Source organism: Macrotis lagotis, chromosome 1, assembly GCF_037893015.1.
Source record: "Macrotis lagotis isolate mMagLag1 chromosome 1, bilby.v1.9.chrom.fasta, whole genome shotgun sequence".
Taxonomy (NCBI): domain Eukaryota; kingdom Metazoa; phylum Chordata; class Mammalia; order Peramelemorphia; family Peramelidae; genus Macrotis; species Macrotis lagotis.
The window spans coordinates 883,206,148-883,233,788 of record NC_133658.1 but is presented as its reverse complement, the minus strand read 5'-3'; the positions used below and the strand labels follow the sequence as shown (position 1 = coordinate 883,233,788).

The 27,641-nt window shown below is 45.7% G+C and overlaps 1 protein-coding gene and 1 long non-coding RNA gene across 2 annotated transcripts; one reads left to right on the top strand and one right to left on the bottom strand.

The window, feature by feature from the left end:
- The first annotated feature begins 577 nt into the window (after positions 1-577).
- On the top strand, positions 578-20,557 carry PGD (phosphogluconate dehydrogenase). The gene is made up of 13 exons (XM_074218487.1): positions 578-739; positions 1,711-1,786; positions 2,280-2,459; positions 6,369-6,434; positions 7,219-7,337; positions 10,437-10,506; positions 13,023-13,157; positions 14,560-14,749; positions 17,825-17,955; positions 18,694-18,827; positions 19,606-19,705; positions 19,824-19,946; positions 20,068-20,557. The coding sequence occupies exons 1-13, from the start codon at positions 732-734 to the stop codon at positions 20,185-20,187; spliced, it is 1,452 nt and encodes a 483-aa protein (XP_074074588.1). The 5' UTR covers positions 578-731; the 3' UTR covers positions 20,188-20,557.
- LOC141509169 (uncharacterized) lies at positions 19,298-27,641 on the bottom strand. Its single transcript, XR_012474592.1, has 2 exons — positions 27,292-27,641; positions 19,298-19,742 (listed from the first exon to the last, which is right to left on the bottom strand). It is a non-coding gene; the product is annotated as an uncharacterized LOC141509169 (long non-coding RNA).

Sequence of the window (27,641 nt, the reverse complement as noted above, 5' to 3'; positions counted from 1 at the left end):
GAATCCCTCCTCCCGGGTGGCGCCCCCCGAGGCTGGCCCATCACTGGCGCCGGCGATTGGAGGGGCTTCGGGGCCCCCCTGCTCTGCAGAACTGCTCGAGCTCCTGCCCACCCCCTCCCTCGAGGAGGAGCGCCGGGCAGGCGGGTTGGCATGACCCCGGCACCTTGGGGGGTCCCCCACGTTTCCCAGGGACTAAGGGGGGGCCACCCCCAACTTGGATGCCCTTTCCTTCCCTGCTGCCCATCCGGGATATTGGCGGCGTCCTTATTCTCGGGGGCCCGAGCCCCGGGCTTCGGGGAGCGCGGCCGCGGGGCCTTTAAACGATCGGTGGCCTCGGCTTTCCACTGCTCCGGCCCCGGAGAGGGGCGGGGCCTCGGCTCTCAGGCGGCCCGCCGGGCGCCCGGGAGGACCAATGGCGCGCCGCCGCCTCCCCGGCCTCTGCCTTCTGATTGGCCGGCGTGGGAGGGGGCGGGGAGCGCAGCCGCCTAAGGGAGCGAGTCCCAGGCCGGGCCGGCTGAGTCCCAGGCTGAGCCCGAGCCCAGCCTACCCCGCCCAGCCCGGCCTGTCCTGCCCACCCCGCCCAGCCCGGCCTGTCCTGCCCAGCCCGGCCTGTCCTGCCCAGCCCGACCTGTCCTGCCCTGCCCGGCCTGTCCTGCCCAGCTCGCCTCGTCCTGCCCAGCCCGGCCTGTCCTGCCCAGCCCGACCCGCCTGCCGCCGCCGCCGCCGCCGCCATGGCCCAGTGAGTGCGGGGACCCCTGCCCCAGCCCCCACATCTTCCCCTCCCCCTTCCCCCTTCTCTTCCTCAGGCAGATGGGGGACCCCCAAGGCCTGGGGCGGAGGTGGGGGGAGGAGGCACCTCGGACCTGCCTATTCTAAAGACGGGCCCCCCAGGCCGACTGCCCCCCAACTCCGCCGCTAGCTGGGGAACAATAACCAGCACCGACTTAGATTTCAGGGTTTGGGGCAGCGGGTTGGAGCCCAGTGGGGAGTGGAGTCTGGAGGCCCGGATGGGGACTTGGACCCTCGCGTGCCCATCAGACTTGAGCTGCCCGTGCCTCAGTTTCCCCCCCTTTACAATGGGGCTGCCCAGAAGACTGGCAGGGAAACGCCTGAGGAGCTTGTTGGCGCCGCTGTGTAGCGGAGGAAACAGGGGGAAGCACTTGCCCAACTCGGCCAGGAGCCGGGACTTGCACTGTGACCCAGCAGACAGATTTCAGAGCCCCTGGGCCCCATCAGAATCTGCTCCCTGCCCTGGGCTTTTGGGGAGACACAGCAAGGACAGGCACAGTTTTTTTTAAAAAAGTCAAAAAAAAAAAAGAGCAGGACCAGAATACTAGATACTTAGTAGATTGGGGCAACCCTTTTTTTTAGGCTAATTGGCTAGAGTGAGACTCTGAGGTGATAGTGAATGGTTGGTTCATTAAGCAGTGCTTTCTCCAAAAAAACACTTAATTATTCTCAGTTATGAATAGTAAAGGGAGGAAATGACCATGAACCAGGAAAACTTGGGGATGATCATTGACAAAAGGCACACAGGGTGGGGGAGGTGGCAGAATTTCCCTCTCCGCCCTTGGAGGAAGAATCATCCCTGATTCTATGTCAGTTCTATTGGAATGCCTCTACTAGTGGGGTCCTCAGCTGGGAGCGGGCTATCCCTAGTGACTGCTTATTTTGACACGCTTCTCTCTGGTCTTCTCTCCCCTTTCCCAGAGCTGATATTGCACTGATTGGACTGGCAGTCATGGGCCAGAACCTAATTTTAAACATGAATGACCATGGTTTTGTGGTGAGTAGAGGAAATCCTGCCTTTTGATTCTGGTGCTCGTTCGGTGTATCCTTGGGCAGGAGCAGCAAAGAATTATCAGACACTTCTTCCCTACGTGTTCATAAAAGAAAGAAAACAACCCATGCCCCTTTGCAGGAGGACCCGCTCTGGACATAATGAAGAATTATAGTTTTGCAGAATTCATCTTTCAAAGCTGAGCGCACTAAAATCTGAGGCTCTGGAGGATGTTGCGGTGACAGATTGGACAGGACAGTGCTCTAACTTTAGAGGCCTGACTGGACTCTAGGGAAAAAAAAACAATTCCTTGGTAGCCAAGTAGGAAGTGGACTTTTCTAAGCCAGGGCACACAAGTTAACTGAATCCTGGACTAAGCAGGCTTGGGATAGTCACTCTGTGAATCCGGGATATCCTGTTTAAAACTGATTTTCCCCTCATCTTATATTCTAAGTGCTAATTCATGGCAAAACCCCAAGTCAAATTTCTTCCCTTGCAGGTGTGTGCTTTTAACAGAACGGTCTCCAAAGTTGATGACTTTTTGGCCAATGAGGCAAAGGGGACTAAGGTGGTTGGTGCTCACTCGCTAGAGGAAATGGTCTCCAAGCTGAAGAAGCCCCGTCGGATCATCCTGCTTGTCAAGGCTGGCCAGGCTGTGGATGATTTCATTGTGAAACTGGTGAGATGTGCTATCACTTCAGCTGGTCTTGAACTCCTCGTTTTCTGCCCCTTCCTCCCAGATCCCCAGATTCTTAGACAGTCCAGAAGTGGACTAGACTTCTCTGCCTAAGCTGTCCCAATGTTGATTAACACTAATTAAACCACCCCCACACTATGGGGAGGAATTCCCTAGGTGTACAATTTAGATGACTGAGAAACACCTCATTAACTATAATAATAGTAACATGAGGACTCTTTTGTGTGAGCTTTATCTGTGTCAGACTCAAGGATTTAACAGATGTGGTTATTATCTCTTTATGGAATGACTCTACTATCTATCTTACTTTTTTTTGACTTAGTACCAAAACTTAAAAACTTTCTCAGTATTCCTTTAAGTCAGTAATTCTCAAATAATTGCCTAATTTTATTGTTAGTAATAAGAGCCCTCCAGAGGAAACACAACTAACTCGTGAGTTTTACCATCAGAAGCTTACCAGCTGTGTGCCTCTGGGCAAGTCACTTAGTGTCTCTGCCTTAGTTTCCTCCTCTGTAAAATGAGGCTAATAATAGCACCTACTTCCTAGGGTTATTGGGGGTTAAATCAGTTAATGAATATGAAGTATTTGGTGAGCTGGAATGAAATCCCTTTAGAAAGCCTTTATAAGTGCCTCTTGTACCCCAGGTACTGTAGTTAAGGACAAAAATGAAGCAGACCCAGCTCTCTTTCTCCAAGAGCTTTCATTTTCCAGGAAAACACCCTGGATTTGGAGTCAGGACTTGTGAAATCTCTATAACTTCCAGGAGTCATTTCCCTTAGGATCATAGACACAGAATTGGGAGGGATGTGAGGGGTCATCTCCATTATTCCCTACCTCCAGGTTGAGGCCCAGAAGCTAAAGTGATGACTTGCCCTAGGGCACACAGCAAGTCTGAGAGCTTGGATTTGAACCTGGGACATTTTCTCTCTATTCTCTGAGGCTTCCATGGCTGCGGGTATGAAAGGAGGAGCCTGGTCAAGGGGGCTGAGACTTCTTTTCCAGCTCTACCAAGCACACAATCTGGGATACTTAAGCAAGCAGGACATTTTAGAGGGAAAACTATTTGTTTCCTTAAATGGGAAATTATTAAGGAGTAGGAGTTTTTGAGAAGGGAGACTACAATAGAAATAGCTGATCACCCTTGAAGATTTGCCAAAGATTTTATGGGCCACATAGTTGAGCTAGATACTGAAGGTCATGTTCTCTCCATTCTGCAGAGGATGGGAAGCTGGGGTTCAGAGAAGCCTTCTGCTAGCCAAAAGGGACTTGGGGGTGTGGTGGGGGGCACCTTAGCTGTAATGGGCAATGAGGGCTCTGACCTTTACCTTTCTTTGGTCCTAGTCACCACCAGAAGTCTAATGGAGCCCATGAACACCTTCTCAGAAGAATGTTTTTAATGTTTTTTTAAGTGCATAAAACAAAGAATAGAAGATAACAAAGGAGATGAGTTATATTGAAATACAAGATCCCAGGTTAAGAACCTCTGATCCAGGCAGAAATCATGAAGTCCAGGGAACGTCTAGGTTTAGAGAGAAAGGTCATGGTTTGGGTTTTGAACAAATTGAAGGTTTGATTTTCCTCCTTAGGCTGTTATCTAGTCCACTGCTGGCCTCTGGTTCTCAGGGGGCCAGGCTGCCTTTAGCTTAGGAACTGCATAAGTCCCAGGATCTGTAACCCAGGCACCAGCTCTTTGACCCCCTTGACCTGGCTGAGGTGCAGACTCCCTGCTAGGCACAGTGGGCAGACTCATGAGGGCAAGGGAACAGAAGGGGAGGAGAGGACAACTTGCCCTCAGGCAGTTGAGGTGCCTGCCTGGAGTTGAGCCTTTCAGTATGAAGGTGGTGGTCTTGACTTGAGCATTGAGTTCCCTGCCATGTGACTATGTTGTGTGCCAGGGCAGGACTTTCTTAGGTTGGGGTGTCCCTGGTATTTGGAGGTGCCATATGGGGTTAGCAAGGTTCTGCAGCAGGGAGGCCCAAGAGCCACTGGGAGTACCCTGTGTGGACAGGGTTCTTCATGGATGAGTGGTTGCAGTTGAGATTAAGCAGGCAGTGAACCCTTTTGGGGGGTCGCTGTTTGTTGGACACCTGGGCCTTAGTTTGGTATACCAGTCAATCTTCCTGGGGGAGGGGGTAGAGAAAAGGACATTTTGTATTATCCGGTTCCTTTGCAAGGAAACTGTCTTCCAACATGCTGGTTTGGTTGACATGGCCTGAAATGGAGGAGAGAGCTGAACAATAATTTTGGAGTCCTTAGGGAACTTGGAACTAGATGGGGGCATTTCACCCCGAGTCTTCCTCCAAAACTCTGGCAATTGGTGAGGTTTATTATTGTCACACATCCTTTCTCCTACAGCCTAGAGCATGTGGGCACCCTGGCTTTCCCATAATTAACCTGTTTCTCTAAACATTTTCTGACCCTCAGGACCTGGAGGGGTTGATGTCCCATTAGAGGGGGCTCAGGTAACACACTTAATGCCTGTGAGTGGTACCCCACAAGTGACAGGCATCTCCATCCACTTATAATGCACACTTATTCTGGAGTGGGGAATGTTGGACCAGACCGGGTGTGCTCCAAGGTCTTCCCCATCTGATACTCTGAGCTGTTCCCGGTGAACATAGGTAAAAGAGGCAGGCCTCAGTCACCTTTCTTCTTGATCATACCATGAATGGGAGAAAACCAGGAGGGTGTTGGCCACCTCTATTGTGCCTGGGCTTGGGAGCCTCAGTTCATATTGTACAGCTTTCTGCAGGCCTTGCTGACCCTCTCTGGCCTCTCTCACTGGCAAATGACCTGAATTCTGCCCTCTCTAATGTAACATACTTATTTTGTGATGCTGTGACATGGAGCTGACTGAGTAGCTTCCTCTTTGCGGGCTGGCCTGCACAATCCATTTGGTATCTCCTGGAGTGCCTCACATAGAGTTTTGCACATAGTAGGTGATTAAAAAATGGGAGCAAGAATAAATAGGTGACTGATAGACAGTGGGGGGAGCACCTGGTCCTCCTGCCTCTTAATGAGGTTTATCCAAATGTTAAAAGTCAAATCAAAACAGGGCCTCCAAACTGTGCTTAGGGATCCCTGCAGGCCTGATAATGATTTGGTTTTATTTGATTTGTTTTATTGTATTTTTGATTTGTTTTATCATATTTTTGTATTATTGTATTGTATTGTATTTGTATTATTGTATATTTTTATCTTGTTAAATTTCTCAGTTGCATTTTAATCTGGTCCAAGCTGTCTTCAGGAGCATCGGGGCTCCTGCTGCTCACACGTTTGATGCCTCCATTTTAGGGTTTGTTTATTTTTTTGCAAGGCAAATGGGGTTAAGTGGCTTGCCCAAGGCCACACAGCTAGGTAATTATTAAGTGTCTGAGGCCAGATTTGAACTCAGGTACTCCTGACTCCAGGGCTGGTGCTTTATCCACTACGCCACCTAGCTGCCCCCAACGCCACCTAGCTGCCCCCTGATGCCTCCATTTTAGATCATTAATGAGGAAGAATAGTCATGTGGGGTAAATGCTGACCTGGGAAGTCAGAGACTTTGGACCAGCAGTTCTTAACCTGGGGTCTGTGAATAGATTTTTAGGGCATCAGTGGATTTGCTATGTGAGTTTTAGAAAGCAAACTTTGTTTTCTTTTGGTCTCGCCTCTAAAGGCAGATGGTTATGATTAGGTCCTCTTGGTTTGATTTTATAATAAGCTGTGCTGTCTGTCTCAGACCATAGAGATTCCAAGCCGGTCTTGGGCCACAGGGTGTTCTTGGGACAAATCCCTGGTCTAACCTTGCTCAGCTCAGTGATAAGAGTTTTGTTCCTGGAACTATGCTTTTTCCTGGGAAGGCAGTTCTGACTTTTAAGGGTTCCTCTTAACGCTTCATCTTGTTGCAGGTGCCCTTATTGGAAGCTGGTGACATTATCATTGATGGGGGGAATTCTGAGTACAGAGATACTACAGTAAGTACTTTTCCCTTCTTCTGTCTAAAACCCAGGGTTTCAGAGCAGGCCTAAGGCTGGGCCAGTGCTGTCCTTGACTGCATTCACTCCCTGCACTGACCTAAGATGACTGGGAACTTGTACACGAGAGCCCTGGGGTTGAAGTGTACCTCTCAGAAGGGCATTTGTCCTTCATAACTGGTTTTGGAGATTCCTTCTTTTGTTTTTTGCATACTAATGTCTTTGGAGTATCAATTAACTTCTTTTTAACAGTTTGTTTATGGATACAATTTATCTGTGTACCACAGTCATTCTCCATTTAAATCTGCTTTTGTAACAGAAAGATAGTTAAGCAAAAACAAACCTGATACAGTAGCTCCATCCAGTGATGTAGCAGCCTTACTAGGCCAGCGTTCTTCTCTCTACAGAGAGGAGGAGGCTTGGTATGTTCTCTTGTGATCTGATTCTCTACCAGCTTAATTTGTTTGGAGAAGTAGGTTTATTTTGCTGGGGAGCCCTCCCCTCACACACGGTAACATTCATATGTGACATTAGGTGGGAGATGGACTGTTTCACTGAATCTCCCTCCCCCTGTAGGCCCATTCCAAATCCTGTCTTATCTTCTCTTTTTGCATTTCTAGATCATTTTATGACTCTTAGATCCCTTCAGGATAGAGATAAGGGGAAGAGGGGAAATGAACCTTATCCGCTTCTCTTCTCTGCCTCTCACCCCTGTCCTTGTATTAGAAAGAGAAGAAAGAATTTTGTATGATGTGTAATGGAACTCCTTTCCTCTCCCCTTCAGAGGCGATGCCAAGACCTCAAGGCCAAAGGCATCTTGTTTGTGGGAAGTGGTGTGAGTGGTGGAGAGGATGGGGCCCGTTATGGGCCGTCTCTCATGCCCGGAGGAAATAAAGAAGCCTGGTGAGTCTGGTGATCTCAAGCACATAGTAGGTGCTTAAAACCATCCCTACCAGCTTTGGAGAAGTTTGAATGAACTTCTGGTGTGAATGAGGGAGCAAGGAGCATTTGTGGAGGTGTATGCTGCACTGGGAATGTTAAGGTTGTTCGAGATACTCCTCTGCAAACCACTGGTTTGCTACTTTGGCAGCATGTATCTGACAGATTCATATTCCCTACTTACATACATATATATATGTATATGTATATATACATACATATATATATATATATATATATATATATATAACTAAAACTTAAAATCAACTCCTCCAAAGATACAGCTTGCCCTAGACATATGAGTGCCAACCCATAATGACCTGGGTAATGGCCCCTGCCTTTTGCCTTTTTAATCTGTATCCCTGTATCTGGGAGAAATAGGGAGGGTCTTGTCACATCCCACTTTATTGTATGGCAGACTGACCTTGAAAGAAGTAGGAATTGTCATAGGACAGAGGAATCTCAGGGCATGGGAATACCCAGCCCAGACAGCCTCACTGCTCCTCTGCCAAGAAGGCCTGACTGGCCCTTCTCCTTGCCCAGGGATTGTGTACCTCTGCAAACCTAGTGCTAGAGACACTCATTTCCAAAGAGTAGCCCTGAAATCTCTCCTTATGTGAGTGCCCACCACAGTGGATACAGCTCCTGACTCCAGTGAGCCTCTGTCCTGCCTTCCTTAGCTCCCTTCCTAAGCTGTGAGATGCCTAAAAGGAGAGAGGCTGGTGCTCATCCATGTTTTTGACACATCCTGCACCCAGCTCTGTACTTGAACATTGCAGGTTCTCATACATTTGCTGAGGGAATGAATGAATGAATGGTCCTAGACAAAAAAAGGGGAAGAGGGAAAACCTTTGAAAAAGGCTGGTGGGGATGGAGGGATAAGTCTAAGAAAGAAAATTTGAGAATCATAGAGCTTTGGAAAAAGGTGGAGGGAGAAGGGGAAGGAGGGGAGGTAAAACTGAAAATTGCAAATGATTCAATTATATATGAAAATTAGTCTGAGGGAAAGCATCACCACTGAGACTCCAGAAAAAAGATACAGCCAAATACAGGAAGACAGAGACGGAACAGAGGAGGAGGAAATAGCAAAGGAAGGATCCTATGTGAGGGAGATATAGACAGGTAACCTTGTTCTCTCAGAATTTGATTCTCAGTGGAATATGCATATTAATTGGGGCTGAACAGGCTCCTCTCTTAATTGTCCCAACCTCAAGGGTGACTTTGGGGAAGTTTTCCCATTGAGCTGATTTGACTTTTAGCTAAATAGGGAAGCCTTTCAGAATGCTGAAATCAAGAAGAGGCCGTTGGACTAGGGAGTGGGGAAGGAGATCTACATGGAGTTACCTGCCCTGCTCATGGCCCCTTGAGTAAACTTTTCTCAAACTGCTGCTGGGGAAATTGCAAAGACTAACGGGAAAGATTTGGAGAAAGGCACTGGAGTTCAGAGGAAGAGCAGTGTTAACCTTTCACCTTGCATGGTTACTGCTCATCTCCTGCCAGATTTTATGATTCACCTCAGACCAGCCCCATCTTGCCCCTGGAGGGCCAGGACTGTTTCCTTTTTTGTCTTTGCATCTTTAATACTTGGCTGTGTGCTTTGTTCACAGTAGAAGCTTAATAAATATTTGTTGCCTTAAATTGGTGATCACCTGGCTGTCCTCACTAATGGTCAGGTGAATCCCCAAATAAATTTAAAATGCAATTGTCTCAAAATAGTGACTATTTTACCCTACTGGAGAGAGAAGGATGAAGTGGGAACCATCTACATTTTTCTACTCTGAATAACAGTGTATTTATTCTCCCTATTAAAAATTATTGGAAGGAATGGTTTTCTGGGACAGAGAGGGATACAGGAAGAAAATTAAGTGGACTTAAAAACAAAAGATCTCAATAAAGATTTTCATATGTATTTACATACATACATATAGACATATTTCTATACTGTGACTTTTTATATAGTTGGGACTTGCCCTTTACCCAGATTTCCATTACTGAGTTCTTGTTCAGATTAAAATACCAACACAGCTCTGAAGGATTTAAGTCAGGACACCCTGAGCTGGGCTTTAAGCTATGAATTACAGACTAAAGGGATATTGAATTACTTTTTGCCTTCCCAAAAGTCAGGCAAGAGAAAGAGCTTATTGGTGGACAAAGGAACTTTTCATTTCTTTTCCAAATCCGAGTCATAAGTTTGTTCTCTTGATGATAAGTTCAGTTCAACATATTTTTTAAATGTTTTGTCTTGTTTTTTACATACCTTTGTTTCATGATATAGCTCCAGTCTTTTATTTGTTTTTTTTTTTTTGTAAGGCAAAGGGGGTTAAGTGGCTTGCCCAAGGCCACACAGCTAGGTAATTATTAAGTGTCTGAGACTGGATTTGAACCCAGGTACTCCTGACTCCAAGGCCAGTGCTTTATCCACTACGCCACCTAGCCGCCCTAGCTCCAGTCTTAGAACTGAGTTAAACAATATGAACAACCTTTCCTGTCTGGAAACCCCTGTCTCTGAAGGAACCAAGCATGGTTGTTATACTTCCTTAGTATTTTAGGGTACTCACGGTCCATCATATTCAGGGGTTCTCTGTCAGGTCCTGGGACCACAAAGACAAAAATGAAGCCATCTGAACGAACCCTGAGGGAGCTTACATTCTCTTGGGAGAAATGATACATCCAGAGATAAGTAGATCTGGAAAAAAAAAAGTAAAGACAACTATTTCTGGGTAAAGAAGAGAGAGTGCTAACAGTTGGGAGGGGCTTTTTCCATTGGGAATTGCTGATTCTTTGGAATAGCTGTTTCTACCCAGAATTCTTGCCTTTGGTTTTTTAGATTCTCTTCCTTACTCTGCCCCACCCTATTTTTTGTCTCTGGTCCCCTGAAAGTCAAAAGAGGGGAGCCTACTTAGCAAGTAGTTGGAGAGCAGTTTTTGGTTTCCGGAATTATTCTGGAAATTGTTTCCTAAATAGGGAATCATTTCTCCCCATTGGAAAGAATTATGGAGTACTGGGTAGAAACCTTCACTCCTCTCTTCCTGGCTGCTGAGTTGACTATGTTCCTTTCCACAGGCCCCACATCAAGACAATCTTCCAAAGTATCGCTGCCAAAGTGGGCACTGGGGAGCCATGCTGTGATTGGGCAAGTACTGGATCATACCTTTAGAGCTGGGACTGGGAGGGTGGTGTAACCAGAGAAGACAGCAGGGCTGCCAGAGGCATTCCTAAAGCATGGCAGGTTCTTGGGGTCCCAGGGGTCAGCCTGTGGCACCACACTAATCTAGCATGTCCACTGGGCTTTGGGTGGAGATGCAGAAGCCTGGACCTCCCATACCCTGGACTTTCTCTGGCCTGTGCTCAAATGAGTCAGGTGGCTCCTGGCCTTCATCTGACTGTTGATCTTGCACTGGGTGGGGGGCACCTCAGAGACAGTCTGCAGATGAAGAGAGGCCTGCAAGGGGTTTCATTGACTTTACCATGAGTTGTCCCATTTGAAAGTGGCAGAGCCTGGGTTTCCAGTTCCAGGTTCTCTTCCTACTCCCCCACAGTAATAATGTCAAGAGAGACGGGCCCAGAGGACTGGGATGACTTTTCCCAAGACTCAGGGATAATAAATGGCAGAGGAAGGATTTGAACTCAGATCCTTGCTTCCAAGTTAAGTGTTCTTTGCAGTGCACTTTAGTGCTTCCCTTTGTGGCTGTTAAGATGTGCCTTGACTTCCCTCTGAGGTCCCACTCCAGTTCTAGGATAGAGGATGATCCTAGAGATCCATCCTTGTTACTGATGAGACAGGAGTCTGAGTCTGCCTGAGGAGGTTTGGAGGGCAGCTGGCCTGGGCCTGGGCCTGGCCATTCCTGGTGATCTCACTTGGCTTATTTCCCTGCAGTAGATCTGTCCTTTCTCTTCAACTGATGAACAGCCTTTGTGCTAAGTGAAACATTGGGGAGAGGCTGCAAGGCCACAGTCCTCAGATAAGAAGTCTCAGTCATCTCCCCTCCCCGCCCTCACCCTGTACTGTATAGTCACTGAAACCTTTGTCCTAGGCAATAGGCCACTTCAGGGAAAGCATAGCTAGAAAATTTTCTCCTGGGTTAGGCTGGGATCGCACATGAGAGCAAGACTAGAGAAGCGCTCCCATCATGTTCTTTTCAAAACAACTGAAAGGGACCTTAGAGTTAATCTAGTCCAAACCTTCATTTCACAGATGAGGAAACTGAGGCAGGCAGGAGTTAATGACTTGCTCAGAGTCACTGAGCTAGTAAGTGCCTGAGACTTGATTTGAACTCAGCCCTTCCTGACTCCAGTTGAGCATTCTAGCCACTGTACCACCTATATTGTTCGAATCCCTGTTGTAGTTGCTGTATGGTATCATGTAAGTCCCTTAGCCTCTCTGCACACCAGATTCCCCATCTGTTAAAAAAAAAAAAAAAAGACATCAAACTGTATGACTTCTCAGATCTTCTCCCACTCTCAGTATGATCTTAAGGGACTTGGCCAAACTTATAAAAGTAGTAAGCAGCAAAGCCAGAATTTGAATCCTGGTCCTTCCTCCAGAGCTCTTCCTCTTAGATTGTGACCATCTTAACATGTGTTAAATATAAGAGATTTCTTCAACTTTGACTTTATTAGGAGGCTCTTACCCAGGAAGGGGCAAATGTGGAGAGGCCTTCTATGACACCTGAGGATACAGCTTTAAAAAAGCGATGCAAAGGGACAATCTAAGACCTGCCCTGAGGAAGTGACCCTGGAGTCAGTGTCACTAAGTCAAAAATAACTATGACTACACTGTATGGAAGCTTTGTGGGCTTCTTTTTTGTGTGTTTATATAGATATATGTTCACACACATGTACAATTGCATACACACACAAATATAGGTATATACATTTTCCCCCAATCACAATTTTAAACAATTTTTAAACTTATTTTTTTTTAAGTTTTGAGTTCCAAATTCTATCCCTCCACAGTAAGCAATCAGATGTAGGGTAATACATATGCAGTCATGTAAAACATTTCCATTCTAGTCATTTTGTACTAGATTTGAATTAAAGAAAAAGAATGGAAAAAAAGGGGGGAAATAGCATGTTTCAGTCTGTTTTCAAACAGTTCTTTCTCTGGAGATGTATAGTATGCTTCATTAATCCTTTGGGATTGTCTTGATCATTGCATTGCTGAGAATAGCTAAGTCATTCACAATTGCTCATCCTTACCATATTGCTCTTAATATCTGTAACTTTCTCCTGGTTCTACTCACTTCACTTTGCATCAATTCATGTAACACTTCCCAAGTTTTTCTGAAATCATTCTGCTTTTCATTTCTTATAGCACAATATTTCCTTACAATCATATACCACAGTTTATTCAGCCATTCCCCAATTGATTGATTCTTGAATTTCTAATTCTTAACCACCAATAAGAGCTGTTGTAAACATTTTTGTGCAGATAGGTCCTTTTCTCTGATCTTATTTTAGTGTTCAACTTAGTGGGCCAAGGCAGGGAAGTAGATTCAACATGATCCTGGCTTTTTCCTGCTCTCTGTAATTGCTTTTCTTTGAGTTTGCCTTCAGGGAAGCTCACTGCTCACAGCAGACCAGTGTAGGCTTGCTCTGGTATTCCAGCAGCTTCTCTCATGACCATCTGTTACTTGCTCTCTCTGATAGGTGGGAGATGAGGGTTCTGGTCACTTTGTCAAGATGGTGCACAATGGAATAGAATATGGAGACATGCAGCTGATCTGTGAGGCCTACCATCTGATGAAAGACATCCTGGGCATGGACCACAATGAGATGGCCAAGGTGAGTCTGGAGCCTGGTTCTGTGCTTGCCACCCCATAGCAGGTAGCTGTAGAGGAGATGCCTGGCTAATGGAGGTACATTTCTGCTCATTTCTTTCTTCTTGCTCTTTCACTTTGTTCCCCCCCCCCCCCATTAGAATGTGAGCTCCTTAAAAGCAGAAACTGTCTTTTTTCTTTGTGTCATCAGCATTTAGCATGGTGCTCTGCACACAGTAAGTGTTTTTGTTTACTACTTTTTTACATGCCTCCATCATAGGAAAGAGGCAAGGGAATATTAAATCAGAACACTGGCTAGGTGGAGGTCATTCTCTCAAGATTTTTTGGTTAATTTTCTTTGTCATTAGAGGTTTCTCTCTGATGAGTGGTTGGGAAAATCCCATCAACCTTTTTTGTCCATTTATTCTCATTCTCTTTTCCTCTTCTATTTGATTTAGACTTGTGATTTCACTTGTGGGCATTTCCTGGAATGAAACCTTCTCTGTTGGTGCAAATGGGAAACTCATTTGTAACTTAACAGCCTTTGAAGTTGCTCGGGACACTAAGGTCAAAGGCCTTCTCTTGGGTCAGTCTCCCAGCTTGAGCATGTCAGAGGTAGAATTTGAACCCAGCTCTTCTTGACTCTGAGGCTGTCTGTCTGTCTGCCTGCCTGTCTCTGTCTCTGTCTCTCCTTACTTTTACCAAGGCTCTCTTCATCTTCCATCTACTCTGTATTTTTAGTGTATGTCCTGATTTATACATGTTGTCTCTGGCACCCGGCCTGGCACGAATGAATACTTAATAAGTGCTTGGGGATGATTTGCCACAAGACCTAACTTACTCTTAAATAAAGAACATTTTATGGTGCTGTAAGGTTTGCAAAGCATCTCACAAAGATTATCTCATTTGATCCCTAGAACAGTTCTAGGAGGTCACCTCTCTAGATATCATGGCAACTACACCAGTGGGAAAAATAGTGAGGCTCAGAGTCAGGTGACCTACCTAGGGTCACACCACTTAGAAGTGTCTGAGGTAGGCTTTGAACCCAGGTCTACCAGACTGCCATGTCTAGTATTAGATCTGCTGATCTTGGTGTCTGATCAGTTAGTCTTTTCTTCAGTTTATTCTTTTCTCACTTTGCATCATTTCATAAAATTCTTTTTAAAGTTTGTCTTCCTCATCCTTTCCAACTCTCTCATGCCTTTTCCTCTGGCTGATGTGGCTGAGAATACAGGGGAAGCTGCTGGCAGTGTGTCCAGTAGAATCTAAAAATGAAAATAGAGGATCTGGCTTGGTGGGGGGGGTGTCAGATGGAGGACAGTTTGATATGTGACCACAGAATACCTTTTGATCTTACTTTATTTTTTAACCTGTTGATCTTATCCTCATTTTTTATCATTTCATTTTTTCCCACATCCTCTTTGTAGGTATTTGAAGAATGGAATAAGACAGAGCTGGACTCCTTCCTAATTGAAATCACAGCCAATATCCTTAAGTTCAAAGATACTGATAGCCAACACCTCCTACCGAAGATCAGGGATAGTGCTGGCCAGAAGGGCACTGGGAAGTGGACAGCCATCTCTGCACTGGAGTATGGGGTCCCTGTGACCCTCATCGGTAATACCCAACACCTCTCCCCTATTCTTGTGGAGTCACCTTTCTTCCCCTAATGTCCCCCTACCCCCATTCTGACCCTAGTGACCTATTGAAGGAACTTAGGCTAAAAAGATAGGAGGTTGTTCTTTTAGAGTTTTTGTCTAACTTTGATGAGTCTGGTTGTTTTTCTTATCCATAAAACTGAGAAGTTGGGCAAGAGGAGCTCTTCTAAGGCCTTTCCAACTTTAAATCTAGAGATTCGCAGTCTTTATTCCATTAATTTGGGGGGCAAATGTTTATTAAACACTTACTGGGTACAAAAGTGTTTAAATAGGTATTCGTCCAGTATGGAGAAGTATGCCAGCCATGAACTCTATGCTAGGTCTCAATTTAAAAAAAAAAAACAAACCAGAAAGGAAACTTTCAGTCATTTCCTCTTTCCTCAGCCCCTTTCTTCTCCAATCTCCATCAGCCTTGAGAGAATTCCCTGGCCACTTAGCTGTTTCCTGTGTCTATGGGGTCAGGGTGCCATCCCTGTCTCAGTTTATCCTTGAAATAGATTTAGTGTTTCTCATTTGGCAGTGTCACTTAGGGAAAGAACACCAGACTCTGGTGTTCTTCTCTTTCCTGGATCTGAATTTCTTTATTTGTAAAATGAAAGAGTTGGGAGAGGCAGCCTCTGAGACTCTGTCTAATTTGGAACCTTTCTAAAGATCTTGGAGTTGAGAAAGCATTAGAACAAGAATTGTGGAGCCGTGGCATGAGGTGAAGATTAATCAGTTTTGTCATCATCATAGGAGGCAGACAACTTGGGTTATTTCCCTCTTGTATGGATGAAGAAACTGAGGTCCAGAGAGGGGAGGTGATGACCATGGTCACACAGTCAGTCCATAAGCATTTATTAAATGCCTGCTGTGTGCCAAACACCAGTAATATACAAAAAGACAAAAGCATTCCTGCTCTCAAGAGGTTTACATTTGACTAGGGAAGACTACACATCAGTCTCCATGGATGTCCAAAATATGTTCAGAGTAGATGAGAGGTGATCTGAAAGGGGAAGGTCCCAGCAGCTAGGGGCTGGAAAAACCTCTTGCAGATGGTAGCTTTGAGCTATAGGAAGCCACTGGACCTAAGAGGCTGCAGTGAGGGGTTGGCCCCGTCAGCATGGCAGAGGGTGCAGAGGTAGGGACCTGGGAGAACAGGCACCAGGATTGGCTGGGGGTTGGGGAGTATAGAGGGGAGAGCCCACAGATAGGAAGGGCTTTGAGTGCTGCCCTGAGGATTGTGCATTTAATCCTGGAGAGATTAGGGAACCACTGACCTTGATGTGCAGGAGAAAGGGGCGTAGTCAGACCTGCGCTCTGGCAGTTATGTGGGACAAAGCTGGAGCTGGAGAGTTTAGGTGAAAGGTGATGAGAACCTGAACTAGGTGGCTTTGGGTGTGGAAAGAAGGGATCTGTATCTGTTGTCAAGCGGCAGGTGCTGCTGTTTGTCTTTTAAGAGTTGGGGAATTAAGTCCTTTTTCAATTCTCATTATCCACAAAGTCCTCCCTCTCCTAGCAAGGGGATAAAATGTGACTTTTCTCCTCTTTTCTTCTGCCTTCCTAGTGAATCATGCCCTTACCCTGTTGGCAGTTTCATTGTGAGGCCAGTCCCACATAGAAGGAAGCTGGTAGCTTTTCAGCCAACTGAGGGAGATTACCCAGGGGAGGCAGGTTCCCTCCCAGCCCATCCCTGCTTTGATGCTCCAAAACGTCAGAGACTTTTTGGTTTTTGCAGTGTCATTGGGTGAGGACCAGAAAGGCTTGACTTAAACTTCTGTTGTTTTCACTCAGTGAACAGATAAGGAAGTGAAGGCTTCCTCCTGGCTCTTACGTAACACTGAGGGCGGTGGCTCCTCTGGTCTCATTGCACCAGGTGCCTTACACATCGCTCCCCACAAATAGCAAGTCATCCTGCCTGGGCACTGGTGGGAGGAGAGTGGGGTCCTAGAGAATTCTGAGTGGAGACTCTTCTCTGTCCTGAGCATGGATCTCCCATTATCTGTCTATTCAGTGAGTGAATGAGTAGCCCTCAGCTCATTGACTGGTCCCCAAGTCCGACCTTTCACCTCTGCCCCCAGGCATTTGCCCAAGCTTTCTCAGATGCCACAAGTACCCTTTCACCTCCCCACTGTTTCTTTGGGTTTATTGGCTTCCTGCTCCCAGTGAAGAAATCTGAGAAGATACTTCCTCTACTCCTTTGCAGGGCCTGGGGGAATGGGGGAGGTAGAGGATGTCCATATAACATTACATATATAACTAGGGTATTTTTATGAATTAATCAGTTTTTCTTTTCTTTTTCATTGAAAAAAATATTATAAGGCCTTCTGGGAAGAAAAAACATATAAGGGGGAAATTTAGGCTGGTAGACCTGAATTCAGTGATGCCAAACTCAGCTAGAAACAGGAGCCACTAATTCAAACCTAAGGTTCCCTGTGACCACAGTTTGATTTAACTTTTAAATGCAATATTATCTGCATTATCTTATTGTCTTTTCATTTATTTTGTTAAATATTTTACATTACATCAGTTACATTTTAATCTGGTTCAGGTCCTACCTAGGAGTGTTGCCAGCTCTAAAGGCCTTTGGGCTTTGTGTTTCTATTGCTTTTGTATTTGATACTCTAACCCACTTGGATTTTTTTTCATTTCTTGAAAACGATTTCAATACAATTATATTTCCATCATAAAACTGTATATTTAATGTATTTAAAAACATTCTTCTGGGAAGAGACCCATAGACTTCATTCATCTGCTCAAGAGGGCCCTGACACAAATCAGGTCAAAGACTCCCCCTTGATCTGAGTGTTTCAGAGAACGTGCCAGCCTGCATCGGCAAAGGGATTTCCCTGTACCACTGATAATTACCTGTACTGATGCTGGAAAGTGGAATTGTAGTTTGCTTGTCAGAGATTAACCATCATGGATTTAGTGAGCTTGGCTAAGGCTAACTTTCTCCCCTTGCCAGCTTCTGGTGCCCATCTCTGCCCTGTGAGCAGTCTCCTTTGATCTTGCTTCCAAGGCCATTCAGTATCTTTCCCTTGATTCACTCTAGGGGAAGCTGTCTTTGCCCGATGTCTGTCATCTTTGAAGGATGAGCGGATCCAAGCCAGCAAGAAGCTAGCTGGCCCTCCAAAGTCAAAGCTTCAATACGACAAGAAATCATTCCTGGAGGACATTAGAAAGGTGGGTCCAAGGAGAGGTCAGGGGTTCATTATCCCACCCAAGCAGAAAGGATGGCACAAGGAAATGTGCTGAAGATACAAGGGTCAGACAGCTCATAAAACCTGTGCTGAATGAGACTAGGATGGCAGAACCTAGGGTTGGAGCAACCTTAGAGGTACTATCTTTATACATGAGGAACACAGAAACACCAAGAATGAGGTGACTTGCCCAATGTCCTGTGGTCAGTAGCAGAGGTAGGATTTGAACCCAGGTCTCCCCATCCCTGAAGGCAGGGCTAGATCCATCATCTGTGGAATGATAAAATTTAGAGCTGGGAGAAACTTGAGAAGACATCTTAGTGAAGTGGAAAGCATATTGGATTTGGAACTTGGCAGGCAGATTAGCCTCTCTTGGCCTCAGTTTCCTGATCTGTAAAATGAGGGGATCAGTGTAGACCGTCAGGTTGCTTCTAACATCTCTGCTCTCAGGAGCTGGTGGGCTTCTGCCCTCCTGCTCAGTTTCTAACATTAGAAGGAATCACAGAAATTCTGTACGACCCCTACCCACCTTTGCTTTTGGAGGCCCCCCTGCTGTCTTTTTTTTAAAAAATTACTTATTAATTTTTGAATTTTATAATTTTTCCCCAAATCTCACTTCCCTCCCCCCCCCACAGAATGCAGTCTGTTAGTCTTTACATCGTTTCCTTGCAATTAGATCCATTGAGCTAATTGATCCCTGAGTCTTTGTGTTCCTCCCCAGGCCCTCTATGCCTCCAAGATTATCTCTTACACCCAAGGATTTATGCTTCTGCGCCAAGCAGCCAGTGAGTTCGGCTGGACCCTCAATTATGGTGCCATTGCCCTCATGTGGAGGGGCGGCTGCATCATCCGCAGGTGAGTGTCCCTGGCTCCACAATGGGTTGGCCACACTAAGGAAGGATCGGCTCTCTCCATCTGAGACTGGATGTTAATAATTCCAGGGTTAGTGTGGACACACCAACAGTCTTGATTCTGAGCAGGGATGGCCCCAGCTCATCCTCCTTGAAGCCTATTCATTCTGCCCAGTCCCAACTGGCAATCTGTCTCTGCACTTAATTCTTGCACCCTGGGTTCTGAGAAGCTGAATTTTTCTCCAAATCATAAAAAAACAAAATTTTTAAATTGCCACATATAAGAAATTCAGAAATACACCTCCGTCCTTTGGGTAGAGAGGTGAGGGACTGCAGGTGTGAATGGTGCATAACCAGGGGATACAGCAGCTGGCCAGTCATTTGCCTTTGCCTTACTGTTTTCCTTTGTTCTGAGGAACAGGTGGTTGGGAGAAGTTCTTGTGGGTGTGTGGAGAGACAGGGATGTAAAAGAAAAGCATTGATCAAATTTAATTTAAAAAAAAAAAAAGAAATGACTCCAAGTTTGAAAGTCACAGGTAAATCTGTCCCTGGGAGAATGTTTGCTCTTCTCATATTTGAGCATGGGCTACTTGAAGGGTGGTCTTGCTGCCAGCCTCCCTGTGGCTTGTGGTAGCTAAAGAGGCATGACAAGCTTTGGTCCTCCTCTTGTTTGTGGCCCTGATCTTGATCCGTTCTTTGGTGGTGATGTGCCTGTGAAAAGGACTCAGACCCCCCTGGGCATGGGGCCCTGGTTTACCTGTCAACTTCTCTTGTTTTCTCAGTGTCTTCCTGGGGAAGATAAAAGATGCCTTTGACCGGAACCCCCAACTCCAGAACCTTCTCCTGGATGATTTCTTTAAGACTGCCGTGCAGAACTGCCAGGTGTGTGTGCCACCAGAGACCTGTATGTCGACTGTGCCTGGTGGGGTATGCGAATCAGCTCTAATTCTCTGACCTTAGTTTTTTCTGAGAAAATGTTTGCTTTGTGTTTTCTGTCCAGGACTCCTGGCGGCGGGCCATCAGCTCTGGTGTGCAGGCTGGCATCCCCATGCCCTGCTTCACCACGGCCCTTTCCTTCTATGATGGCTACAGACACGAGATGCTGCCAGCCAACCTGATCCAGGTATGTTCTTGGGGCACTTGCCTGACTTGGGGTTTAATCCTGGCCCTTGGACACATAAAGCATGAAATTGAGGTTGGTCACGAGATTGCCTCCCCAGTACTCATAGAACTATGTTTTCTAGGCTCAGAGGGATTACTTCGGGGCTCACACCTATGAACTCTTAGCCAAGCCAGGACAGTTCATCCACACCAACTGGACAGGCCACGGTGGCAGCGTGTCCTCCTCATCCTACAATGCCTAACCACACAGTCTACGGTCAGAGTTCCATAGGCCTGGGACATTCCTGCCACACTCCTCAGCTTGCCCTGCCTTTGCTCCCTGCCTAGGACTCTGAAAACAAATTGTTGTAAGAGCCCTCCCTTCTGGGGAGGACAATAGAGTCTGTTCAGTGACTTTTTGGAGACCCCTCTCCTGCCCTCTGCCCCTGCTTCTTAGGACTACCTAGAAACCAATCATGGGACCAGCAGCCCCACCCTGGTCAGGATTCGACAGGGCGAGGATAGTGGTGGGGAAAAGCTCTGTTGGAATTTGACCAAACTGGAATCTTTGTCTGTCTTACACAGGGGAATGGCATTTAGTTTACCTTTTAATAAAAACTCTGTATATTTATAGTTTTGTCTCCAGCCTCTTAAATCCTCTCATCTTGGGACCACTGAGTCCCATCCAGGCCAAGCCATGGAGTTGGGGAAAATGAATCCTCTCAAACACACCCTCAAACAGTAGTCCTCTAGTCATCCAGCCTGCCCTGGGATGAATTCCAAGTTGTTGTATGTGGTACCCTTTGTCTTGCCAAAAAATCCCCCCCTAGGGTGAGATATTCAAGACCCCACCCCCCACCCCCCACCCAGGGTCCAGCCCAGTTCTGGAAAAAAAAAAGACTGGGAAGCTCCATATTTAGTATATTTAGTATCCAAATAGTCTGATAAAGTGGGATGGTCACATCAGAAAAGTCTAGGGTGGTAGGTAACTAGATGACATAGCTTGAATTCCCTTAAAGACTTCTAAAACCACCTTGATAGTTATAGAAATCAAAGTAAGAGTTATAGAGTATGTTAGTGCATATTAGCTGATAGTTTGGATTTACTCTGCTCATCATTGGGCTCAGGCCCCAGACACTTAGGTGCCATATCAGTGCTGTTTGGCCTGCAGTCTCAGACCTTGTACTGGTCACTGTGGTCATGCTCAGTGTTTTCTCTTTTGGGTTACATTAATCTTAGTTTATATTGTGCATAGCTTTCATTGACAGAAACTTTTTTTTTAAGTTTTTGCAAGGCAATGAAGTTAAGTGGCTTGCCCAAGGCCACACAGCTAGGTCATTATTAAGTGTCTGAGGCCGCATTTGAACTCAGGTTCTCCTGACTCCAGGGCTGATGCTCTATCCACTGCGCCACCTAGCTGCCTCCTGATAGAAACTTTTTCTAGAAACTCACATTGTTCCTGGCTTATGGGGTCCAATAGGGACAGCACACCCCTTGTTCTGGGGCACCCCTAACTGCTGGGCCCCTTGACCAAGGTCAGAGAATGCTAGGCTACGCCAGGCCCCTCACTGTATAGAGGACGAGAGACATTAAGTCATTAGCCCAAGGTTACACATGTAGGAAATAATGAGAGTCCAGGCTGGAACTGAGATTCTCTGGCTCTAAATTTTGGCCAATAGCAGGATCTTCTGGCTTATTCCTTTTCTTTTCAGCAACTCCCTGGGGAACGTCATGGGATTCCTTTGTTACTCACTCAGACAGTTGATGGTTCCCTAGCCTTGGATGCAGGTCATTGCTCACAATCCCTGATTGATTGTTAGTTTTTCTTAGATTTAACCCAATTTTTAAAAATTGGCTTGGGCTTTTTCCCATCTAAGAAAATACATCACAATGACTTGAGCTTTCCTAGACTTGGGACTGAGATGTCTGTAAATTCCCACCCTTGCCCCCTGATTTTGGCCATCTATGCCCTGACCTGTTTCAAAGTCCATCCCCCAGTCTCAATGTGAAATGCTCACCTCAATGAACCTGAGAATCCCAGTCAGGCTTCCTCCTTTGCCTCTCACCCCATCAAATGTTGAGACTATTGCATGGGGAGGGGTTCTTGGAGGCAGGGCACCACCGTGGGAAGCTTTGGTGAGCCAATCTCAAAGCATCCAAGATGTGCCAGCCCTAATCAGGGCTGAGAAGGTCCTGAGATGTGTCCTGACCCTCAGTCTGAAAGCCTGGGGAGGTGGTTTGCTGAAATGAGAGAAAAAGGTCTGAAATCTCCAGGCACCAAGCATCTAACTGGCCTCCCAGGTGAGGTGTTCAGCTCTCCATCTTTGAGCCCACCCAGAGGTGGTACATTTGTTTGAGGGGAGTGTGGTGCAGTCAAGAGTCAGCCTTGGATCAGAAAGACTGCATGACATTTTACATATACAATTGATATTTGTTCTTGTTGAGTTGTTCAGTCTCTGATTCTGAGACCCCATTTGAGGTTTTCTTGACAAAGGTGTTAGAGTGGTTTGCCATTTCTTCCTCCAGCTTATTTTACAGATGAAGAAACTGAGGCAAAGAGGGCAAAGTGACTTGCCCAGGGTCACATGGCTAGTAAGTGTCTGAGGCTTCATTTGACCTCAGATACTCCAAACTCCAAGTCTCTGACTATTGTGCCACCTAGAAGCCCATCATTGATATACTGCTTGCCTTCTCAGTGGATGGGGAAGGAAGTTGGGGGGGAGAGAAAGAATTTGCAACTCAAAATTTAGATAGGAAAAGATTATCTAAAAAATAAAACATCAAACAAGAAATCTAAGTTCAATCCTGCCTCTTGATACAACTGACTATGTGACCCTGGGTAGATCAAGCCTCTGAACCTGTTACATTGCTGCTCAAATCCTTCAAGGGACATTATTTTTTTTAGTTTTTACAAGGCAATGGGGTTAAGTAGCTTGCCCAAGGCCACACAGCTAGGTAATTATTAAGTGTCTGAGGCCGGATTTGAACCCAGGTCCTCCTGACTCCAAGGTCAGTGCTTTATCCACTATGCTACCTAGCCGCCCCCTAAGGGGCATTTTCTACAAAGAGCTGGGTGAAAATAAATCACAAGGTCAGCTAGATGGCACAGTGGATAGAGCACCGGCCCTGGAGTCAAGAGGACCTGGGTTCAAATCCAACCTCAGACACTTAATAATTACCTAGCTGTGTGGCATTGGGCAAGTCACTTAACTCCATTGCCTTGCAAAAAGAAAACAAGATCACAGATTTCAAAGTAAAGAGACCTGAAGGGCCATGTAATCCGGCCCCCTCATCTCCTAGGAGAAGAAACTACGAGTGACAAGTAACTTGGCCAAAGTCAGCAAGTATTCAGTAGGCACATGATATTTTCCCAGGATACAGGGAGTGAGCAGTGGAGTCTGAGTCTGAATGCAGTTTTAACATTACATTGGCACTTGCTCTTCCTGAAGGGGAAGAAAAAATGTTAGCACTAACAAGTCATTGTCCAAGAGCCTTGTTTTCTGAAGATGAGGACTGGAAATGTGGCTGGAATTGGGCAACGGCTCCACATCAGCCAGGTGACAGGTGGTCCTGCTGCCCCTGCTCAACTCAGACTCAACTCACAGCCAGAGCACTGCACTCACCTGGAGGAAGGATGATGGCCAAGTGGCCTTCACTAGAAATCTGCTTTTCCCTTATCGGAGAGGTGACCCTGTGCTCCCATAGGCTACGTTAGCTCAGGAAGCATAGCAGAGGCCTGGGGACAGCACCTGGCTCTGCCTGCCAATACCTGGAGTACCCACCTAAGTTTGAAGAGCCTCTGGATGTGGTAACTCTCAAGAGGTTGGTGTGGATGGAAAACTGACTTTGGAGCCAGGAAAACTTGGATTCAAATCTTCCCTCTGACCTACACTGGCTGACGAAGTCACTTAAGTAATCTTTACCCACAGACACCCAAGACTAGAGGTTGCAGAAGGGACTCAACTGCGTTGGCAAAGGAAAATTCCTCACCTGAGAGTTGCCCACTCCAGTTTCAGTAAAAAAATAAAACTTTTCAAAGACCATTTATAAATTGTACTGTCATCTCTCTCCACCACCATCTACTAAGTTACCCCTGGTTTGAAACTTCAGTTTGGCAGCTGGTAACCATCTCAGGAGGATCAAGAAGGGCTGTATCCTTCATGGGAGGGTCTAATGGCATCTTTATTGTGCAGTCACACAAAGGAAATCAACCAGTCAATAGGCTTTTATTAAGCATTAGTATGGGATCCCCATGGGGGAAAACTATAACGTGGACCCCTTTAAACAGTGAAAGCCAAGATGTGGGTTTCCTAGCAGTAAAGGTCATGAATAACGTTTCCATCAGTGAAGTTTCTATCATTCATAATAATGTTATGGAATCCCTATCAATGAAAGTTATGCATAATGTAAACCAATATTAAAGCACTGGGGCATGACCACAGTGACCAGTGCAAGATTTTGCATATCTGGACTCCAGCCCAAACAGAACTGATATGACACCCAGGTATCTGGGACCCAAACCCCGTGAGGAACAGAGTAAGCCCCAGATATCAGTCTGCACTAACATACAGTATAACTCCTCTTCCTCCCTTTGATTTCTATAATTACCAAAGGGACTTTTGGAGAGACTTGGTGGGAATTGAAGCTATATCATGTAGCCACCACCCTAGACTGTCTGATGGAAGTACCTCACTTTAATTATTAAATTACTTATAAAGCAATCTGGAGCTCCTTGGTCCCTTTTTTCAGAATTCGACTGGACCCCTTGTTTGGCAGGGAATAGAGGGGGAGCCTTGAATATCCCACTGTAGGGGATTTCTGGCAAGGTAATCAGGTTCAAAGGAAAAAATGAAACCATCCATACTCTCATATTCTGTTGGGGCAGATAAGATGTGTATGTGTAATATATGTATATATATATATATATATATATATATATAGAGAGAGAGAGAGAGAGAGAGATTATATATATAGTATGTATATATAGAGTATAGAGTATATATATATATAGAGTATATAATATATGCATATTATGTATAATTTATGTAATATATGTATATATATATGTACATATATATACATATATATAGGTATCCCAAAAGCCTTTGTATAGTGTGAAGTTTATTAAAAGCTTAATAGCTCTTGAAAACTTATTTAAAGTTAATTGGGTGTTCCAAAAGTCTCAATGCAGCGTGACATTTATTAAAAGCTTTTTAAAACTGCACCAAGGGGTGGCTAGGTGGCGCAGTGGACAGAGCACCGGCCCTGGAGTCAGGAGTATCTGAGTTCAAATCCAACCTCAGACACTTAATAATTACCTAGCTGTGTGGCCTTGGGCAAACCACTTAATCCCATTGCCTTGCAAAAACTGGAAAAAAAAAAAAAGGCCTGCACCAAGATTTTTGGGACACACAGTATCTGTATTGACAGGAAATATACAAAATAAAGATTAGGTAGTTAGGGAATAAATTTTAGTTAGGAAAGGAGACAGGAGCAGCTGATAGGGAAGGGATGAAGGAGGAGAAAAGACCTTTACAAGTTGCCTCAGTTGAGTCTTTAAAGAAGCAAGGAATTCTAAGAGACAGCAGGGAGGAGTATGGCCAATTCAAGGGCAGGGAGGTGGGAAATGGGAGTATAGAGTGTGAGGAACAGAAAATAGTCTAGTGTTAGCTGGACTGTGATGTTCATGTGTAATCAGTCTGGGAACGGTGGGATGGGACCAATTTGTGAAGGGCTTTAAAGTGCCAAATGGAGGGGTTTCCATTTTTTCCTAGAGTCAAAAAGGATGCATTTTGAACAGGTGAATGAGACCCCCAGGCCTACAGGACAGCATGGAGCTGGGGAAAGAGCCCTGACTATACGAGCACAGAAGCTGTAGGTTCCAATTCCCTCTGTGATTTTTACAGTGTGAGACTGACCTTCCTGGTCTTCAGTTTCCTCACTTGTAAAATGTAGTGGTTGGGACAGATGACAGGCTCCCTCAACTCCAGACCTAACTCTACACTGGTAATTTAGGAACTTGCATTAAGTGAGATAACTTACATAGAATTCATTAGGCTCTTAGGTCTAGGGCTGGAAGGACCCTCAGAGACCAAGCCCTTCCTTTTCAGATGGTGCAACTGAAGTCCAAGGTCCTATTCAAAGTCAGAATTGGATCCCATATCCTCTGACTCCAGAGTTGGTACCAAGATGAAGAGCAAGGTGAGGAATCCATCCTGCCTTACTTCAAAATACTGATACCACAGTCCCTGCCCCTGCCCCAGAACAGTAGGATTTGTATAAACATTAGAAAACCAGATTGTCATTGTTGTTCAGTCTGGTCTCACTAGTTGTGATCCCATTTGGAGTTTTGGCAGATACTGGAGTGGTTTGCCATTTCCTTTTCCAGCTTATTTGACAGATGAGGAAACTGAGGCAAACAAGGTGAAGTGATTTTCCCAGAGTCAAACAGCTAGTGAGGCTAGATTTGAACACAGATTTGTCACTACAATACCACTAGCTGCCTTGCAATTTTACCAATGCAAGAACCCCCTTTGTCTAGTGCTGTGCAAGAGATTTGCCTGGAAACATTGAAAAGTTCGACTTGCCCTGGGTCACACAGCTGGCCAGCATCAAGGATGGGATTTGGATCCTGCTGCCCAATCTAGAAATAGTGAGTTGACACAGTGGCTAGATTAATCTGAATCTTTGCCATTAAAAAAAGAAAAAGTCATCAGATTCACTCCCTTCTCCATGCAGGATGTGTGTCAGTTTAACTGGGGGATGGTGGGCAGCTAAGTGGCACAGTGGATAGAGCACCGGCCCTGGAATTAGGAGAACCTGAGTTCAAATTGGCCTCAGACACTTAATAATTTCCTAGCTGTGTGATCTTGGGCAAGGTTGGTCCCAGAGGGTAGATTCAGGATGAATGGGTGGAAACAGTTTAGTTGTGTCTGATTCTAAATGACTAAGAGTGTTGGCTATGGGATTTCTTGGCAAAGACACTAAAATGGTTTGCCATTTCCTTTTCCAGCATGTCCGCATTTTACAGAATAGGAACAGAGACAAATAGAAGTTAAGTGACTTGCCCAGGGTCACACAGTTAGTATCTTAGACTGGATTTGAATTCAGATCTTCCTGATTCCAGGTCTGGTGCTCTATCCACTGCCCCCCCACTCCCAGTTATTCACCAGAAGTTGAAGAAAAGGTTGATGTTGGGAAAAGCTTCCTAGGGACCAAAGTTGTCCAAAGAGAAAATGGGCCTCTGCATAAGGTGATGAGCTCCCCATCACCCCTAGTCTTCAAACAGAAACTGGATGACCTCTTGCCAGAGACATCGTAGACCAAATGAGATAATAGAAAGGACTCTGTACATTTAAAGTGCTTACCCAATATTAGCTATTAGTATTATTGTTGTGAGGAGGAGGAGGATGGGTTGGTGGGGATGATGAAGAATTCTCGTTCAAGCCCAGGTCAGAACAGCGGCTTCTGAGTTTGTCTCTGAACTTCTGCAGAATGTCCAACAGTAGGTTTCCGAACGGCACCCGATGGCTTATTGTTGCCTGGTGTGATGGTGACCCCTAGTGGCCAGTTCTCCTATAACTGGGCTGAGACCCAAAGGCCTCCAGGCTTCACACACACACAATCCCGGGACATTGGTTATTGTCCTTCACCTTGGAACAGAACCAAAATGACATCACTATTGGGGTCAAGGTGCAGTGTGGCCAAGTGTGGCTGA

Bases quoted from the DNA above. Each gene is read 5' to 3' on its own strand.
- PGD (XM_074218487.1), top strand. The intron at 2,460-6,368 runs GTGAGATGTGCT...ATCTTGTTGCAG, and splicing joins ATGATTTCATTGTGAAACTG to GTGCCCTTATTGGAAGCTGG. The intron at 10,507-13,022 runs GCAAGTACTGGA...TCTCTCTGATAG, and splicing joins GGGAGCCATGCTGTGATTGG to GTGGGAGATGAGGGTTCTGG.